The 20,870-nt window shown below is 39.8% G+C and overlaps 2 protein-coding genes across 7 annotated transcripts in view; one reads left to right on the top strand and one right to left on the bottom strand.

Moving 5' to 3' along the window:
• Window positions 1-3,837, top strand: part of ORC4 (origin recognition complex subunit 4) — a 75,737-nt gene extending 71,900 nt beyond the window's left edge. For 3 of the 4 annotated variants that reach the window (XM_080669228.1, XM_080669227.1, XM_080669230.1), the window contains one exon: window positions 669-2,097. In XM_080669228.1, the coding sequence (XP_080525354.1) occupies window positions 669-857 (189 nt within the window). In that variant the 3' untranslated portion in view covers window positions 858-2,097. Of the gene's footprint in view, window positions 1-668 lie in introns of all 4 variants that reach the window. The other variant, XM_080669229.1, reaches the window with a different exon arrangement.
• A 338-nt stretch (window positions 3,838-4,175) lies between these two features.
• Window positions 4,176-20,870, bottom strand: part of ACVR2A (activin A receptor type 2A) — a 92,531-nt gene continuing 75,836 nt past the window's right edge. For all 3 annotated transcript variants that reach the window (XM_080669219.1, XM_080669220.1, XM_080669218.1), the window contains 6 exons: window positions 19,557-19,700; window positions 18,021-18,166; window positions 14,552-14,666; window positions 11,799-11,937; window positions 8,691-8,821; window positions 4,176-7,508 (listed from right to left, as the gene is read on the bottom strand). In XM_080669219.1, coding sequence (XP_080525345.1) covers window positions 7,314-7,508; window positions 8,691-8,821; window positions 11,799-11,937; window positions 14,552-14,666; window positions 18,021-18,166; window positions 19,557-19,700 — 870 coding nt within the window. In that variant the 3' untranslated portion in view covers window positions 4,176-7,313. The remainder of the gene's footprint in view (window positions 7,509-8,690; window positions 8,822-11,798; window positions 11,938-14,551; window positions 14,667-18,020; window positions 18,167-19,556; window positions 19,701-20,870) is intronic.

A 20,870-nucleotide genomic window follows, 5' to 3' on the forward strand; every position in this document is an offset into this window, starting at 1 on the left:
AGGGTTAAAGAAGACATAATATGTGAGGTAAGAGGAAACAGACAGAAGAGAGCCCTATAAGGTGGGGAAGATGGAAGGGAACTCTGACAGGTGGTGGCAGTCTCCACTGGACTCCTAAAGGAACAGGAGCTGGCCCCTCTCCTCCATTCCAGTTCTACTCCGCTGAGTCACAAGGTCAGTTGACAGGCTTGCTGTGTTCCTAGGGCTCTTTCCTCTCAGCTGTATTAAACTTACACAGCAAAGTCTTACAAAGGTACAAACAAAATATAAGTGCAAATTTGAGTAATAAGTCAAAAAGTACTGGACTTAGTGGATCTTAGATTTTTTATAGAGAGCTGGAAACCCTTCATTAATTTTATCACTAGTAGGAAATATGATACAGAATAAGATCAGGAACAAAAAATGAGATTAGGAAAAATCATGGTGTGCAGACTGCATTAAAATGTGTCCTGTTTACGTTCAACAATGTAGTGACAGATAACTATATATTGACACTGCTTCACCTGATAACACAAGTTTTTATGAAGTTGATGGAGAGTTGTTTTTGAACCTTACTGATTTCTATTAAGTTTTGTTTTCTGGCATTCTATTCCACAACTGATCAAAATCCTTAACTGTTCTCTGGATTGTTCCTCTAATGAACTTAAACTATTTTTTTCATCTTTCAGGCCTTTGAACACTTACAACAATTAGAATTAATAAGGCCCGTGGAAAGAACTTCAGTAAATGCACAGAGAGAGTACCAGCTGATGAAACTACTTTTGGATAATACTCAAATTATGAATGCTTTGCAGAAATATCCTAACTGTCCTACAGATGTTAGGCAGTGGGCAACATCCTCACTAAGCTGGTTATAAATATAACCCAGGACTTCAGAAATGTAGTTTCCGGCAGACTTCTAAAGAACTAAAAGCTATTGTCCTTTAATAAGATGTGTTAATACATTCTTTATATTTACAGACATGTATTTTTGTATTCATGGGGAACTTACACAGGTAGTATCCTTGGCTGTGTCATGCCTTTAAATCATGAGCAGTTACATGATTTATAATTCCATTAATTTACATTGAATTAGAAGTTCAAAAAAAGAAATGTGACTATTTCTTAGGTATTGAAGCATATACTTTTTTTTAACAGTTATGAAGTATTTTTGTGTTATATTTTAAATGTTCATTTCAGTCTAGCAGCCAATGTTTTTATAAACATTAAAGAAAGCATTAAAGAAATAACAGAAAGCATTGAGATGTAATGAGTAATTTTTTAAAATTTTTTTCTGTACCATGGAAATGTTGGATTATATTCCAGACCCAGGTCTAGTTCAGGAGCCTGGCCAGTTTGGCTAGAAGATGCTTCACATGGAAGAAAAAGGCCAAAAGTTTGGACATTTTCCTCCAGACTTCTCCAGCTGTGGTACTTTATACTGTCTACAGAAGAATCTCTTGAAGAGTTGAAGTGTGTTCTTAAATGCAGATCCCTTGGGCCTATTCTAGTCCAAAATGATCAGAATTTATCTGTTCTTAAACAGGTACTTTATGAAATTCCTGAAAAACCTCTTTCACAAAGACTGGGAAATGTTTGGCAGTGTTAACTAAATCTATATCTAAAAGTAAATCGCAAGAGGAATGTGGAACTGTCAGCCAAAGGATCACCTTATAAATCCATAAACTAATACAGCCATATATTTAAAGTAGAATATAATAAGCATTCGTTAAGTGTTAGTGACTTCATTTATTCAGGATTATTTGATTGCCTATTGTTTTCATGGAAGCTTTACAGAAGGCACTGTCCCTAATCTTGTGCAGTTTGTAATACTTGTTAACTGTCAAAGACTGTAAGATGTTTCAATGCCGTTACCTGCAGATGAAAAATCTAGCATAGCGGTGGCAGTGTCCAGAATCACAAAGAACGATGACAGAGCCCGGTTCAAATCGGGTTTATTGACATCACAGTCCCTGCTATTAAGGCTTGAAGTCCAGCAAAGGTTTCTTCCCATGTATTTTTTAAAGAATGCTCCAGGAAATGATTTATCTGGTTTTTAAGAAGTCTTGGACATAGAATAGAAATATTTGTGCATAATAAAAGTAGCTCTTCAATAGTTACAACCTATTGTTCTGCACACTTAGCCAGTCATGCCCTGCCCACGACTAAGTCTTCAGATCACTGTCACTTGCTTTTCAGCAGTCTCACTAAATCTGAGACTTACATACTAGTTCTGTGCAATACTCTACAGATTTTTAGGGGATGTTTTGCCAACATGATAGAATCACTATTACTAGAAGCAAAGATTTTATTTTACACTTGAGCTAAAATTGACCCTTTAAAAATTTTTCTAAACTATTTTAAGGCACTGACTGTAAAAATACTTGAAGAACTGACTTGAAGTTTATAAATTTTTATTAGGCTAAATACCACCAAAAGACTGAGAGCCCTCCCTCCTTTGCCTCCCTGGTACATATGAGCTGCATTAGATCAACCAGCATACAAGTATATAGATTAAAAAACTAAGTAGCAAGGTGGGTTTTCATACTCAGTGAAACAGAAAGCAAACCATCCCCTCCTTAGGTCAACCGATTGAAAAACAGGTGTGGAAGAATTCAGTGCAGTTTTTACCCACAACCCCCGCCCCCAGGTGTCCTAACAAAAACAGGTTCTTATAAAATAAATCTTCTTCTATATAATAAAAGCCCTTCTTCTATATAATAAAAGCCTAAGCGACCCATTATGGTGGAAGGACCAGAACCAGTCGCTATGATGCACACTGACCACCAGGGGGCAGACACTCAACGCAGGAGATGGGTTCCCGGTTGGCGAGTGCAGTGGTGGTAACGGGAGCCTCTCCTGCCTCCGCGGCAGTGCTAAGGAGCAGCAAGCTTAGCAATAAGGAGCAGTGAGCAGGCAGGGGTAAGGAGCAAGGGCAGTCAGACAACCCCCGAAACCGGACTGGGAGAGGGTGCAGGCCCGGCTGAGGGACTCACCCTCCCAACACACACAAATTTCGCGCACCGGACCTCTAGTTTTAATTAAAGAAACAAACTTTCCAGTTCATGTGCACATGCACATGAATGGCTCTGAAGAATGAAAACCTGTTTTGCAAACTTACTATGTCATAATGCTATATATGTTGAAAGTATACTGTATTAGCTTCCTGATAAAGTGTTTTGCAGAACACATTGTGGAAAACAATTCCAATGTTCCTGTAGATTCCACCATTGTTTCCATTTTCATGTGGTTTAGAAGACAGTGCAGGTTCTTTCAAACCACCATAACCTAAGTGCTGTCCCTTCCTTTGCCTTTACTCTAAAAACTTGAGAATCAGTGTGAACTGTGACATTCCGTGTGGCATTGTGGGGCTTCTCCACTCCCCCTTTCTACAAAAGCCACATTATAAACAAAAGTTTTGCAATATTAAATATGTAAATGGAAGCTGGCTTCCTATTACTGATTATATGAAAATACAAATTCTTCCATCCACTTGGTAAACAGGTTACAAATTGGGAATATATATCTTTGAGGTCTATTTCCTAGGTCACATTTTTTTATTTCCATATGAAGAAGACAATTAATGCCAACTAGCCTCTGGCTTCCTAAAACTGGCAGGACCAACATAAATAAATACTTTAGTGGGAATACAATCTGCTTAGACAACAAAGGAAGGAAATTCCATAACTGACAAGCCTCCCTTTCACCATTATCCCCATTCTTGCAAATATCAAGGTGGAAACCTCACTATAAATTACAAAGCTACTATTCCCCTCTTTAAGAAGAACACATATAGCTAAAGAAAAACTGCATATGCAAATCATACTATGTTCACTTTTTTTATTTAACTTGGGGATGGAATGGGAATAGCATACATTTTATTTGTACAATATTTAACAATCACTTATCCAAGGTGGGGTTTAATGGGGCTATTTCTTTTTTTTAGCTTTTTGTTAAATACTTGCAGAAAAAACAGCAAGTACAATTTGACAGTAGTACAACAACCTGTGCCCAAAACACTGACAAGAAATACAGAGTAAAGCTAAATAATTGCTTTCCAATATTTTGAGAGGTAACAAATAGGATATGGGTTTAGACTGCATAAAAAATGTACTGCTGGTTGAATATCTGAGGTAAATGATGTTCAATCAAAATGCTACTTGTATCATTTTGCCCATAAATCAGTAAATAACTTTATGCACATTATACCAAATGTTCCTAAAAAGTAATTTCTTTAGAAAGGTAAAAAAGAGAAACTGGAAAATATCTATGGTGAAGCAGTTTTTTTAAAACAGTAATCAGTTTATCCCACCAAACTATCATCTGGCCAGGATTTTTTCCCATAGCACCTGCATTTTACTTAAATGCAGTTGTTATGTAGAGGTAAGGAATGGGGGAAGAAGAGATTTTTTTAATTTGATGATATATGATTCTATTTTAAATTCCAAATTTGTTTGGGTTGTTTCCCGATTGTATTTTCAAAACTATCACCATGAAAGACAGTTCATGGGACCAACAATTGGGAGGCACAGTCTGTTCTAGAATTCACAAGGTACCTGTAATAAACACTCAAACAAGAATCACACATCACATGCTGAAAACTTCCTAGCATCTAAAATACATACAAGAGCTGTGCAGGGCCATTGACTTCGAATAAAGCCAAATACCAGTTAATCCATCATCAGTCCTATGGCAGTTGATCATAAAGCGTTCTTTAGATGAAGATCTGGGCAAGGTAAAGAGTATAAGTTAGAGCAGCAGTCTGATGGGTATCAGAAAGGCAAAATACAAGACGAATCATAAGGAGCACCATACACATGAGGAAAAAAAGTATTGGGGTCCATTTACCCCAAAACAAAGTCATCATTTTTTCATTCTTTGATCTTTCTTTTTTTAGTATCCCCAGCTCAAACGTTTTGTTGACTTGCCCACTCTGCCCCGGCTGTAAACCAAATATGAAAATGCCCTGCAAAAGAAAGTTCTAAATGAGACTGGGTATCAGGACAAGGTAGTCACCAGAACATTCTTACATAACTGCTTATAAAAAGTTTTTCTAATAACGTTCTCAAAAGGATACAAGGTTTAAAATTGGTTAAGTACAATACCCAGATTTCTAAAAAAAAATTTCTACCGAGAAAAATTTATCTTGTGAATAACTGGTCTTATAAAATTTATCCCTAAGTACCCACAGAAGACAAATATTCATAATATTCCTCTTGTTTTAGATTTTTGACTTTTAAAATCAGGATTAAATGTTTAGAACAGATGTAAATTAGTCTTCAGGAGATTTTTCATGTGTGAACATTCTGATTGTTTTCCTTTCTTGATTAGTTTCAAAGTGGAAGCAAAACCATATCAAGAAATTGATAGGCAAAGTACTTTTTTAACTAAAGAGGTGAACTCAACATTGAAATGGGAATTCTTAAAAATGACATGACAACTTGGGCACATGATGTGACCGAGAGATTGTTCTAGATGGTGTGTGGCACACAGGCAACAATGCTATTACTCTTTCTTTCCCTCCCTGCTTAGTTTGTTGACCTCTTTATTATTTTTAAATAATATAACTTATTATTCCCAGAGATTAAGTGCATATTATATGTAAAATGTAGTGTACTGTGTGGTTAAAGAGCCATTTAAAGATAACACATTTACAGTGAGCGCCTGACAGTGACATGTAAAAAATTATTTTATAAAGTTGACGTATGGATTTTAAAATGACCTGACAAAAAGTATATAGCATACATAATACTGGTGGTCAGTAATCTAGAAATTCAGGAAATGAATGTTTTACTTTGGCCTGAATAATTTGAGAAAGAATCCAATGATATTCTAATGGTATACTGTTTTGACAAGCACTTTGATGCCTACCATCAATTCCATTTTCTTATCAAGGGTAAGGAATAAACTATCTTAAATTAATATCAGAGTCAGTTGTGAGAGCAATTTGCAAGAGGAGACGGCTATATGTGACTTATTTTCAATATTGGTTACCTCTAAATGTCATTGCATATTTTAAGTTATAGGTTTAACTTGTTATCCCTGATTTGTTTTAAAACGGTAACATCTGAAATCTGTGCTTAAAATTTACAATCTCTATCCTAGGATAATTCTTTACATATCACAGACATCAAATATTACTCTGACAAGATGGCACCAAGCAGAAATATGGTGATAAACTTACAAGTCTCAAAGCAGAGAGTGAGGAATTCTGGGTAATGACACTTCCTGAGGTGATCCTAAAACAGTGATAAAGAATGTCCCACACACTGTTTGGTGAAAAGAAATACACTACAATTTTACATATATAAATAGGAAAAAAATCTATTTTAAAAGAATAAAAATGAAGAGCTATCCAGTGTCACAGCTCACTTAAAAAATTTTAAATCATGCTTTAAATTTTCAAATATTCCCCAAACACAGCACACCTAAAAAAATACTTAGGTAAAAATGCAATATTTTGGGAACTGGATATAAGATGAAGCTTTAAAACATGGGAAGAAGGGGGAATGCCACCATTTTTCATTTCAAAGAACAGCACTTTTTTCCTTAAATTACAAGCTAGCACAAAAAAAGCTAAAACACTGCTTTATGAATGGCCACTTACTGTTGGCACTAAACATAGCTTACCTTTTTTTCTTAAATAACACAGTGAATTTGTAATACCTTGTTACAAAACATGGATCAATTTATTATGCAAATTTTGTTAGTGTTTTCAATTATATAATTTAGCAACCATGGAACTGAGGTATACCTTGTTGAGGGAGGTTAAAGTAATGCTTGGAAGCCTCTTTACTGTACCCCACTTTGATGACTGTTTATGTACACAGAACAGCAGCACACTAAACATTCACAAGCTGTGTCATATTGGCATTACAATAGTCATTTATAGAAACACAACAGCAAATGCAATAAAAACAAGTTACCCTTTTTAAAATCTGAAATGAAAAGTTTCTGATTTAAAAAAAAATAGCAGTAGTTCATTTAAGGAATTAGTGTCTTCTGACAGACATTAGAAATCTGAAGTCAGTTTCAAACACTTGATTAGCCAGGTCCAAAGAGCCTCGATTTGGAGAGGGCCACATTCTTCATGTACACTTTCTCAAAAGTTTATAGAGTTTGCAATGTTTCTCTTCATCTCGTCCTTTCACGTCTCTGCTACAGGCAGTGTCGTAAGTCTCCCAGAGCCACAGTTTTAAACGAGGGTCTTCTTTTCGACGTGTCCAGGAGACCTCCTGCTCATTTCACACAGAAAATACACTGTAAGCAGTTTCGTTAGCTTAGCAGCTCCAGTTCACAGTCCCGTTTCTCAATGTGTACACATGGTGCAACCATCATAGACTAGATTCTTTGGGAGGAAAGTCAACATTTGTCACCATTGTGACCACTGTTACAATGTCCTCTGTGGTAATGATATTTGTTAGTCTCTGCATCTGAGTAATTCTTTCCCCTACACATCCAGCTGATAACCTGGCTTCTGCATCATGATCCCAACATTCTTCTATCGTTTCACAGAGCATTGCCATTCCCTAGAAAGGAAAAACATATTCAACACCATGGCAATTTTTGTTTTCTATTGGGAAATAGAGTAAAACTTCCATAAACAAATTGCTATTTTTGTGGATCAAAGAAAGTGTCAAGATTAACCAAATTTGCTATTATTTGTCAGTGTTCATTTTTTAGTATCTAATGTATAGAGGAGCATTAAGAATAAGAGAAGCAGCCCTGGCTGGCTTGGCTCGGTGGATAGAGCGTCGGCCTGCGGACTGAAGGGTCCCAGGTTCGATTCCGGTCAAGGGCACGTGCCCGGGTTGATGGCTCGATCCCCAGTGGGGGTCGTGCAGGAGGCAGCCAATCAATGATTCTCTCTCCCTCCCTTCCTCTCTGAAATCAATAAAAATATATTTTTTTAAAAAAGAATAAGAGAAGCACTGAGAGAAAATTTTTTTAGCACTGGGAATTATCAGAGTAGATGATTAATTTTTTCAATTCCAAAAATGGGCTCTCAACTGCTGCTGTAGAGCCTAAGACCATCGGAAAACACAGATATTTACATTACGATTCATAACAGTAGCAAAATTACAGTTATGAAGTGGCAACGAAAATAATTTTATGGTTGGGGGTCACCACAACATGAGGAACTGTATTAAAGGGTCACGGCATTAGAAAGGTTGAGAACCACTGCTATAGGAGGTCTACATTAACAATCAGCGTTTCTATCTTGCACTTAGAAAGCTATCCCTGAGAATGCTCTATTTTATCCATGATCCTGGTTATATCTAGACCAAAATAACCACGACAATACTGTCCCATCCTGTGCCCACCTAGTCTCTAGTTTCAGAGCATCCTTAAGAATTTGAAAATCTTGCAACCAAGGAGAGAACTGGGTGTTACACTTTTTTAAATGGCATCATATAGGAAGGTGGTGATCAGCAGGGTTACCCCACCACCTGCAGACTTGCTCAGAGCCAAGAGCTCCTTTTCCAAACAGGAAACAAGATCATCTGCACAGGACCACAGAAGGATGAGAGCCCGCAAGGCCCTATGACTGCATCATCTCCCCTGTGAGTGCACAATCTTCTTGTTTCTAGAACACAGTATTCTGATGATCACCTCCCAGAAATCATCCCAGAAATATGCAGAGGTGTAAACCATTCCTCTGCAAAGCATTTTATTGGGATTTCATGTGACAAGCTAACTGCGTAACTTACAGCATGCTTCTGCCAATAATCTCTTAAAACGGGCCTCTTTTTTTTATGCACAACAACTTCCTGCATGTCTTCAAGAGATGGATGCTGGCCGATCTCCTCCTCAAATGGCAGCATGTACTCATCTACAGGTCCTAAAGTGTAAATAAAAGGGGAAAAAATCTTTTAATTCAAATTTCCCTGACTTCCAAAGTGAACAAACTTTAAAACACTATCACATTTCCCAGCTGTTACATGCTGCAATGAGAGAAGCGCTCTCAACCAGACTTACAGTGTGACCCAAACTCTAGCTTAGGGGAAGTCAGGAGGTCTGACTTGGCATGTGACTTTGCAAAGGCCTGTAAGGAGCTTTCTTAACCCCTATATGAGTACTGGTTATTTGCAAATCGATTTCGGGTACCCACTCCTCTTGCAATTCAGATCAGTGGTGCTGTAAACAGTGGTGCTGCCATTGCTGAAGCCTGGGTTCAGTCTGTTACAACCATCTCTAATCTATGAAATGCTCAGATTCCCAATACGCTCCACATGAGGGGTCTACCTCAGAGTCTGCCTCCTCTGCCCTCACAAGAGCTGACAAAAATACATTGTTTTTCAAATCACAATCACTCTCCACACAAGGTTGCCAACAATTCAGAATGTGCCTTCACAGATAAGCAAGATTTCTTTAGTAATATAAGTGTTTCCTGGTTTCTTAGACCTACTCAAACAGGGAAACATAGTCAGGAATTAATAACTAATATCTGATGCACTTTTCTCCTGATCAGAAACTTTACATATATTATTTATTTCCATTTTACTTTCACAGACTGAAGGTCAAGTTACATCTATTTTACAATAAGAAGGAAGCTCAGAAAAGTTCCCTAATTTGCACAAGGGCATACAGCTGTTAAGTGTAGAGTTGGCATTTGAATCCAACTGAATGACTAAAGTCTGTGCTTTCTCCCCTTGACAGAAGCCTGTCACTAATCAGCAATTTCAGTGTCCAGCTGTGTCTGTACGTAGACATAAACCTTGTACAAGCTCTTTAAATGCACTAAATTCTCCTGAAAAGAATATAAGTCAAACAATAAGTCATGAAGAAAGGCATCTAACCCCACCCTCTCTAAATGTAAGCACTTCTGATGCCTGGTCACAGCCTCCCCTGGAACACCTGCAGTGACAGCACTGTCACCCTAAGGCGTCTATTCCACCGCTCCTCAAAGTGTGGTCCATAGGGCAGCAGCACTGGCCTGACCCCGTACACCTTGTAACGTGTAAATATCAGGCCCAACCCAGACCTCTAGTCAGAATCTGTGTCCACAAGGCCCCCAGGGTTTGGTATACTCATTAGTTTGAGAATCACTGAACTGAATCAACAATTAGATATCAAGAAATTTTAAAGCACTCACTTTAGCAATATCCACACTGTCCTCTGCCCCAGTTTCTGCCTAAGGTTTAGAAATGCCTGACTGCAATTCAGTACTTCACAGCACATGCCAGGCATCCAAGGAATGTGAGCATCCATCCTTTTCCATAAAAACTTCCCTGGTAAATCCTCCTCCCAATAACAGCAATTTTCTCAATGTAAACTCCCATAACACTTCCTTACATTTAGTTCTCAGGTGTTACATTTATCCAAAAATATTTACTGAATACCTATGTACCAAGCACTGGCCTAGACAATCCACACTTACCTTACTCTAGAGTTAATAGTCCCAGAAAAAATCTGCCACCTTAATGAAACTGTACATTACTTAAGGGCAGGGCCCTGTGTAACACCATATCTAATGGTTCGCTTTGTAGAGTTCATATTAATGAAGTTCTTATGAAATACTAGAGGCCTGGTGCACGGATTCGTGCACCGGTGGGGTCCCTTGGCCTGGCCTGCGCCCTCTTGCAATCCAGGACCCCCTCAGGGGATGTTGGATAGCTGGTTTCGGCTCCATCACCACAGGCCCAATCCAGACAGGAGAGCCTGATCCCCACAGGCCCTATCCAGACAGGAGGGAGCCCAACCCTGTGCATTGAGCATCTGTCCCCTGGTGCTCAGCGTGCATCATAGTGATCAGCTGACCGGTCGTTTGGTTGCTTAGACTTTTATATATATAGATATTTTCCTATGTTATAAACATAGGCTAAATTGGTTATACCTTTTAAAATATTCAACAGTTTCTATGGTCTTTCACAATCCACGGGAAGTTTTTAGGCAATTATAAGTTAAAATATGAAACACCAGATCAAGTTAATTTACATTTGTTTGGGAGTTTAACAAAGTTTGCCTTATATTCTCACATGCAAAAACTCTAACATAACTGAAGGGAATAGAGAGGCTTTGCGAAGAGCACTAAGACCAAGTACTTACAGCACTATAAATCTCACACCAGGAACATAGTATGCAGATTTATTATCAATCAGTCAATGCAAGTATTTATAGGAAGTGAACAATGACCTCACTAACAAGAACAAAGAACATGAATCCTTAGAACCCAGGTGCTGGGCAGGCAAACATTCGCAATGTCTACATCAGATCACACTTTCAAAGCTTTAAGGAGGCAGAATTTAACCTGTGGTATATTCACACGCCTGCTCGGTTATGTGTCACAGAGGACAGACTGGTTAGTTGGGTATATGACAGACTCAACCTGAATGTCCTGGGAGCAAAAGTCTCAACTCTACATGCATTTCCTCTGGCCAGAGGAGTTGACTTAGAACCTGGGGCAGGACCCACATGAACTAACAGCACAGCCTTCTCCCTACATCTGGGTCAGAGTTTCAAATCTAGGTTTTACCATTTACCACTACTTTGAGGCTAAAACAGGCAAGCTACTTAATTTCTACTTAAAATTTGAGCCTCAAATTCCTCATGTGTAAAACTGAGATAATTACTACCTCCAATGGTGTTTTAGGAAATAACCTAAAGCTATGTGAAGTGCCTAGCAAAACATCTGGCAAGGTGAAGGACCCATACATCCTGCCTCCCTCTCTCCCCTGACTCCTGAATTCTCTAAGCTACCACCTCCTATTTTTAAAAAATTAAAATGTGTACTTTAAAATATTACCTTTGAGTGTAATCATCCCTTTTCATACATTTGTAGTCATATATATCTTTTTTAAAATGTTTTTTTCCCTTACCATCTGCAGCAGTACAGCGAGAAGCCAGTTCCCATAGGACTAATCCCATGGCGTACATATCTATCCTCAAAAATGCATCCCTTTGGAAGTTTATAGCACCCTCTAATACCTCTGGAGCCATATACCTCCGGGTACCAACCTGAAAAAGATGTTGAAAGCAAATAGTACTCATTCATTAACTTTATGAACTAACTTATTATACTTTTGTATATCAAAACCATATGTGGTCTAATATCAGATAAGGTAACTAAGTTATAACCACCAGATTACAAGGTCAAGCAGAATTTATTCCATTTCAAGTAATACAATAGCCAAGACACTCACTGGAAAGAGCAGAAGCATCCATTAGTAAGGGCGGATTAAACAAATGGAGCATAAGTAGCTCTTAAAAACATGAGGTAAATCTACAGGCTAATCTAGAAAAATTTCCAAAAACACTGCAGGATGAAAACATCAATGAACAAAGCAGTATATACCAAAGTCCTTTCTGGGTACACTTAATAAATATATCAACATCATGCTAGTATAGGCTTAGAATTTTTTCCCTCTTCTGGAACTAATCATAAGAACTGAACAATAATTGTGGGAAGAAGGATGAAAGAGAAAAAAACTACATAGTTTTAATGTATCTTTTTTTAAAGTGCTTTAAGGGTGTCTCTTTTTCTGTATTAAAAAATAATAAACTAATAAACAATACAAAATATAAAAATTAGCTAAAAAAAAAAAGGGTGAATAAACTTTTAAAAGTCTATTTGCACAAAAAATCTATGTGTTTATTTATTCATGACTTCTGTCTCAGAGGTCTTTATCTTTCCCTAACAATTTGGTATTTCTCAGTAATGTAACAATGGTTACTAGGCTAGTACAGCTAACTCTGCTTGGTGCTTGACAACATTCATAGATGGATGTTTAAAAATCTGTGTGATAGCTGGGTAGATCCCAATCCACTTGAGCAGTAGAGATCTAGGAAATACTGACATTTTCAAAAAGCTCCATTCTTAAGTGACTGTGATTTCTGGACTAGAATTGCACAATTATCTGCAAATATACTGATAATAAGAACAGATTACTAAGAGCCTAAAGTTCAAGTTTTTAATTCATTTAATAAGGAGAATACTTTAGAGAAAAAGAAAGCTTAATATTTTTTCTACTTTAACTATTTCAATGGTACACTTGTGTAATATATAAAATGTGTAATAACATGCATTTTTCTATTTTCTGGTCCATGAAATCTAAAGTCAAGGAACAACTGATATAAGTAGTTATTTTAATCTCATCATGTAACCCAACTATGAGGGTGTTAAAAGATATGAGTTCCACATTCTTTTCTTTAAAAAAAAAAAAAAAAAAAAAACAGGGAGTAGGGGGGTTATAAGGTACCAAAGGAATAAACTATTCACCAAACTTAGTCTTATGATAATCGACCATACAATAAGCTCAGGTGTTTAATCCCTAGCCTTCCTGCACAATCTCCCTCTCAGTAACTTTCTCCACAAAACTGCCTTTGTTTCCAAATACATTTGGTGTCAACCTTTCGAGAACTATGACTGCTGACCATGGCTCCAAACTAAATTCTTAAATCATTAGTTAATACTGCCAACATTTGTTATGTTGTGGTTATTTGAGAACTATGTTCTTGGAAGTTAATAGGATATGCTGGGGGAAAGGAAAGCTGAGAATTAGATGTTCAAATAATTTGCATAATTTAAAAGATGAATAAATAATCATACCAGAGCCTAAGTCATTAGGCTTTGTAAAAAAAAAAAAAAATGTCACCTTTCAGGTCAAACTGGTTTTCCTGATTAAAAGTTATCTTGCAGCCCTAACCGGTTTGGCTCAGTGGATAGAGGTCAGCCTGTGGCCTGAAGGGTCCCAGGTTCGATTCCGGTCAAGGGCATGTACCTTGGTTGCAGGCACATCCCCAGTAGGGGGTGTGCAGGAGGCAGCTCATTAATATTTCTCTCTCATCGATGTTTCTAACTCTTTCCCTCTCCCTTCCTCTAAAAAATCAGCAAAATATATTTAAAAAATAAAATACTTAAAAAAAAAAAAAAAGTCATCTTGCAGGAATGACAATACCTTTGCTATTTTCTAGCCTCACAGGTTTTGAGAATAAAGTGTATGGATAATGTTCTTTTCCTTTGGCCTTCTTAAAGGTTCTCATTACTGAGATCTCTGTGCAGACCTTGACAAGAGGTAGGATCCTCACTCAAGGCTTTACAAGTGTCCTGAAATGTGGAGAGAATTCAGAGAAAGGCTATAGAGCGGATTAAAGAGTTGATGGAAGAATAAAGACCAAAAAGCAAGAAATTATAATTGTCTGGAAAAATGGGCAGATCTTAATGCAATGTAGCATGAATAGTGACCGAATATTCTTCCATTCCCTCTTAAGATAGTGAAAGAATTAAGTTAAACAGAGTTAAATACTAAGAACTCCCTCAGAATGCGTCTATTAAAATGTGTTTGATTCTTCTTTGATTAGTTTTTAAAATAGAATCCCATGACATCTGTCAAGGCTATTTTTATGAAGTGCTTGTTTAAACCACTTGAGGTCCTGACAATCCTTCACCATCCTATGAAAATGTCCTCCTTAGCAAATTTAACATGTTACTCTTAAAGAGAGCCATTTTATATTAGATCCCGATTTAATAACCACCACAATAATTTCAGACCAATTCAACCCAGATATGCTATGCTAAGAAAATATGAGACAAGATTATTTTTTTCTTACAGTTTATAGTGATCATGCTTACCTGTCCATGAGTATCACCTGCAGACTTGCCAGCCTCAAACTTTAACGCCAACCCAAAGTCAGCAATACAGGCTGTCAGATTGTTTTTCAACAGCACATTTTTACTTTTGATGTCCCTTGCAAATAGAAAGATGGACAAAGTACTCAAATTAAGTTTTAACAAGGTATATCTTGTAAAAATTTTTACTGAAAGTGGGAAAGAGAGAGACTAGGTATGCTGTAAAAGAATAGTGACTGGCAAGTATGAAATGCATAAAAAAAAAAAGGAGAGGGAGAAAAAGCTTAAGCAAAGTCTCCATATAGCTGAAGCACAAGAAAGAGTACAGTGACAAACTCCTATTTATAACATGGACAATAAGAAGGAATTCTTTCCATAACACATTTTTATAAAGAAGTGTCATTCCAAAAATACTACCCAGCCTACATGTTATCTATGCCATTCCTACCTATCAATCATAAAATTGCTGTTTTCTAAGATAATAAAAACACATCAGAGTTTATTGTTAGAAACTCCCATTGAAACAGAACATTTAAAATTTAAGAATTTTCAGAGAATAGCTTAATGGGGGCCTTCTGCCTATTGGTACAGGCCTACATTTTAGAATGGTCCCTTATTTTAGTGGTTCTTACATTCATCAACCTGGTTGCAGACAAGCACCTCCAGGAACGTATAACAGATAAAAAATTTGCACTATGAACATCCCTGCTCCAATTAGACCCTGGTGTTCTGAAAAGAGTAATTGTATTTTAAGGCAATCAGATGTCCTCTACACACCAGCCTCAACTGGTTCATCCTAGGAATACTGTACCTGAGCTGAATACATCTGTGCCATGAACAATGGTTAAATTTATGTGTACAGAGACCAAGAGTGGGATAGAGGAAACACAGGGAGACACCCGCAAATGTTACAAAACCAATCAGTATTAGACTCAAAAATTTTTATGGATGCTACTCCTTATACCCTTTGGGAGAGGAAAGTTCATTCAGTTCACTGTAAGATGCGGTGAGGTGAGCAAAAATCCAGGAAGAGGCAGTTAGACTGAGGAGAGGAAGGTGAGAAGAAAGGGGAGCTATTTCTGAGGTGGAAGTTTGCAAAATCAGAATCTATGTTATAGTTGGGTTGAAAATAATGCCTCCCAGCAACCTAAAACACCTTCTGGTGCCGCTCAACTAAATATCTGTTAAATGCATCAGTTCATACCCAATTTTAAAGCAAACATTTTTAAATTGAATGCCAGAAAACAAATTGGTCTCATGTTCAAGGAAGTTAAATACACAATGACAAATTGAATCCTATGTTTAAGGAAACTAATGTTTTCCCTTTTAAGGAAATAACTTTTTTGTCCAAGTACTATTTCTTCCCTAAAAAAGGCAACTGAGTAAAACCAATTGTTCTGATAATGCCTCCTTCCACCTCAGCTCAAGTAATAATCATTCAAAATGAAAGCAAAAAGGGGGCACTCCTTAGTTATATCCCCCTTTTACCTATTTATAATCATCTTTGAAGTCAATCATGTTTTGAGGTTAAACAAATTTACCTTTTGATTTAGAGAAAATACACTTTTATTCTTAACCATGTTTTCAAGAATAAGACTAATTAAAACATCCTATCTAATAAAGAGGGAATATGCTAATTGACCATCACTCCGTCACAAAGATGGCTGCACCCACAGCTGAGGCCAAGTTGCCTTAAGGAGCCTTAATGAGCAATCAGCAGGGACCTGAGGCTACGCCCTCCCCCACTCCCCTGGGGCTTGACAGGGGACCTCAGGCTACATCCCCCACCCAGCAGAGCTTGACAGGGGACCTGAGGCTGCACCCCCTGCCTGGCGGGGCTTGACAGGGGACCTCAGGCCGTGTCCCCAACCCGGCGGGGCTTGACAGGGGACCTCAGGCCATGCCCCCCACCAAGCAGGGCTTGACAGGGGGCCTCAAGGTGTGCTTCCCATCCTGGTGCTGGGCTAGGGGACCTCAGGCTGCTCCCCCTGCCCCAGCGCCAGGCCAGGGGACCTCAGGCTGCGTCCCCCCCCACCCTGCAGGGCTTGACAGGGGACCTCAAGGTGCACTTCCTGTCCTGGTGCTGGGCTAGGGGACCTCAGGCTGCTCCCCCGCCAGTGCCAGGCTGGGTGACCTCAGGCTGCGCCCCCCCACCAGGTGGGGCTTGACAGGGAACTTCAGACCGTGCCCCCCACCCCAGCACCAGGCTGGGGGACCTCAGACTGCACCCACTGCCCCGTAGGGCTTGACAGGGGACCTCAGGCCATGCCCCCTACCCCAGCACCAGGCCAGGGGACCTCAGGCCGTGCCCCCCACCCAGCGGGGCTTGATGGGGGATCTCAAGGTCTGGGTTGGGGGAACTCAGGCCGCACCCTCTCCCAGTGGGGCTTGATGGGGGACCTCAAGGTGTGCTTCCCGTCCTGGTGCTGGGCTAGGGGACCTCAAGCTGCTCCCCCCGACCCAGCACCAGGCTGGGGGACCTCAGGCCACGCCCCCCACCAGGTGGGGCTTGACAGGGTCTTCAGGCCATGCCTCCCACCTGGCACCAGGCCAGGGGACCTCAGGCCACACCCTCCACCCCAACACTGGGCCAGGGGACCTGAGGCTGTGCCCCCCTGCCTGGTGGGGCTTGACAGGGGACCTCAGGCCATGCTCCCCACCCAGCGGGGCTTGACGGGGGACCTCAAGGTGCACCCTCAGTGCTGGGTCGGGGGAACTCAGGCTGCGCCCCCTGCCCAGCGGGGCTTGACGGGGGACCTGAGGCTGCACCCCCCTGCCGGTGGGGCTTGACGGGGGACCTGAGGCTGTGCCCCCCTCCCAGTGCCGGGCCAGGGGACCTGAGGTTGTGCCCACCCCCCAGCCTGGTGGGGCTTGATGGGGGACCTCAGGCCATGCCCCCCATCCTGGCACTGGGCCAGGGGACCTGAGGCTACATCCCCTGCCCGGTGGACCTTGACAAGGGTGGAACTGGCCAGGTCTGGATCTAGCCCAATGGGGGTGGAGGCTGGCCGGGTCTGGGTCTCATGCGATTTTGAGGCGCACATGGGTGGGTGGGGACTTGACTCTGGGTCCTGTGGTGCGCCCCAGACTCTGACAGGAGGAAGGTTTTCATATACATTTTACTAATTTTCTTTCATCTCTGACACTTCTATTATAGAGAAAGGGCAAATAGCAATATTAAATTATTTCCTCTAATTAATCCCCTTTTAATGTGCACGAATTTCGTGCACCAGGCCACTAGTAAATCAATAATAAAGTTAGTGGTGACTAACAAGCTAATGATGTTAATATATACATTATCCAAATTACATCCTGGCCAATCTCAAAATTAATTTGAAAAACAAATGAAATCATTCTGGCTTCTATAGCATAACTAGATAACTAGGGAAAAAAATAAATTTTGTTCAGGGGATTAAAAGCTTAATAAATAAATACTGAATTATTTGGGAAAATAATATAAATTTAGCTCTACCTGTGAGATATGGCGGGTTTGTGGCCATCTTTTAGGCCAGGTATATCCTCATGTAAATATGCCAATCCTCTAGCCATAGTTTCTGCAATATGACACAATTCATTCCAAGAGACCACATTAGCCTTAAGAAAGTCTGACAGTGAACCCTAAAGAAAGGGGAAAAGAACACAACTTAAGCTCTTGACAAAAGCCGGTATGTATATGGAGACTTTCCTTTTTACTTTTAAGAGGTTATGGAAGACAATATATTTTCCTTTTGGTGAATAATAATACCGCAAAACCAATTTACAGTATCTGAAATGGTTCAAGTTTCACATTAATAAATATTTGACTAGAAAAAAATACCACTCATCTTTAAAAGTTTGCTACAAGCACAGGCAGTCAGTCAATTTTCCCCTATTTAGAAGGCAAAATAAAAAATAAAAAAAGTCTAGTTTCAGAAACTATTTAATGACTATGGAGATGTTATATCAGAGGACTATGAGAGCATAAAATTAAGACACATAACAACAAACATAAAGAATCCTCTCAGGATTATTGCCATCTTTTTGGTTAAGAATTAAGAGAAGTAAAAGAGCCACTTATATCTGACAATAATAAACCTGACTGCCAAGGAGAACACAATTTCCTATATCACTAATGTATATTTTCATACTAACTCTGAAAGTAGAAAAAATGAGAAAAAATAGCAAGTGTGCTTTGGTAATAATTACCCTACAAATGAGTGACAAAGATCAGGTAAATTTCCTAATTCTAGTTTTGTCACTAAGCTATACTGAGCAAAGTTTTAAGAAACAAAATTCAAGCTGAAAAAAAATATATGGTTCACGTAATCAAAATGGATGGTAAATTTACTAAGCATCGATTATCCTATATAAAAAAGCCTAATATGCTAAGTGTCCTATTGTCTGGTTGGCCATTCAACCAAAGCGTAATATGCTAATGATATGCTAAGGCTGCTCAACCGCTTGCTATGATGTGCACTGACCACCAGGGGGCTGACAGTCAACCAGTTGACCAGTCGCTATGACGTGCAATGACCACCAGGGAGTAGATGCTCCAACCAGTATGTTAGCTGGCTGCTGGGGTCCAGCCAATCGGGACTGAGTGAGACCGGGCCAGACATGCCCTGGAGCCCTCCTGCGGCCAACCTCCTGCATCCCTCCCCGGCCCTGATCGTGCACCATTGGGGTCCCTCGATCTGGCCTGCGCCCTCTCACAATCCAGGACATCTCGGGGATGTCGGAAAGCCCCATCCCACAGGCCAGGAGGAGGGATCCCACTGGTGCACGAACCTCTAGTACTAAAATAATTATTTGTAAGAGAGGTAATTGCAGCACAAGATATCAGGGACAAAAGACTGGTTAACTAGAGGGTTAGGTAAAAGAGTTGCTATCTTTAAATAGATATTACTTATAAATAGTAACCTAGTAGAATACAGTATTCCCAGAAAAATAAATCTGAGGAATTTGTAACCAACATTAGGTAGGTAAACCAACCCTGACTTTACTGAGTTAAAACAGAAAGTAGTTTTACCTTTTCATGAAATGCTGTGATTAGCCAAAGATCCACATCAACACTGGTGCCTCGTTTTTCTGCACCAATGAACTGTAATATATTCTCATGCTTCATTCCAGGCAAACTGTAGACTTCATATTCATTTTGCCATGACTGTTTGTCCTACAGGCAAAAAGGAAGAATAGTAAGAGTGCAAAGAATAAAGGCAATAAACCATATCTAAAAAAAAAAGTTACTCAAGTTCTAAGGCAAAAAATTAAAAATAAACATAACTATTAAAAGACTCACCAGTTTTGATTTTTAATAAAAGCACACTCTGACAACAGGTAAGAGTTCCATACCAAATGTCTGCCCTCCCCTATTCCCTCAAAACACACTTTTCTGTGTTTCCAGTTTGTAAACACAGGAGTTGCTCAGAAGTGCTCAACTTCAGTATCTAACCTTGGACACATTCTGCTTACAAGTTAGCACTACAGTGTAATTTCACCATGGTGTGAAGTTACTTGTGTTATTATTCAGAATAATCTCCCTGGGAGATGAAATTCAGGTAGAAAGACTTCATCTAATTAGGAAAAAATATTTTAAAGAATCTCTATATATAAAAGCCTAATATGCTAAGTGTCTGACTATTCGACCATTCGACCAGTCACTATGATACACATTGACCACCAGGGGATAGACGCTCTGACCAGTAAGTTAGCTTGCTGCTGGGGTATGGCCAATCAGGACTGGGTGAGACAGCCCCAAGTGATCCCGAACAGGACTGGGCAAGATGGGCCGGACACACCCTGGAGCCCTCCCATGGTCCCTCCCCGGCCCCAAACGTGCACCAGTGGGGTCCCTCGGCCTGGCATGCACCCTCTTGCAATCCAGGACCCCTCAGGGGATGTCGGAGAGCTGGTTTTGGCCCTAACCCCATAGACCAGGCCGACATACCCCACCAGTGCACCAATCCATGCACCAGGCCTCTAGTAACATAATATTAAACACTAGAGGACTGAAATTTGTACACTTGGGGGGTTGGTCCCTCAGCATGGCCTGTACCCTTTCGCAGTCCGGCTCAGGGGATGTCCAACTGCCACAGAGGTGGGATAAGCTCCTGCCATTGCTGCTGTGCTCGCCACCTGTGAGCCCAGCTTCTGGCTGAGCAGCACTCCCCCTGTGCAAGCGCACTGACCACCAGGGGACAGCTCCTGCATTGAGCATCTGCCCCCTGGTGGTCAGTGTGCATCATAGCAAACGGTCATTCCACCGTTCTGTTGCTTTGCATATTACCCTTTTATTATATAGGATTCTTAACAAAATGCTTCTAATACCCTAAAAAGCCAACAA

The sequence above is a fragment of the Plecotus auritus genome, assembly GCF_963455305.1.
Source record: "Plecotus auritus genome assembly, chromosome: 5".
Taxonomy (NCBI): domain Eukaryota; kingdom Metazoa; phylum Chordata; class Mammalia; order Chiroptera; family Vespertilionidae; genus Plecotus; species Plecotus auritus.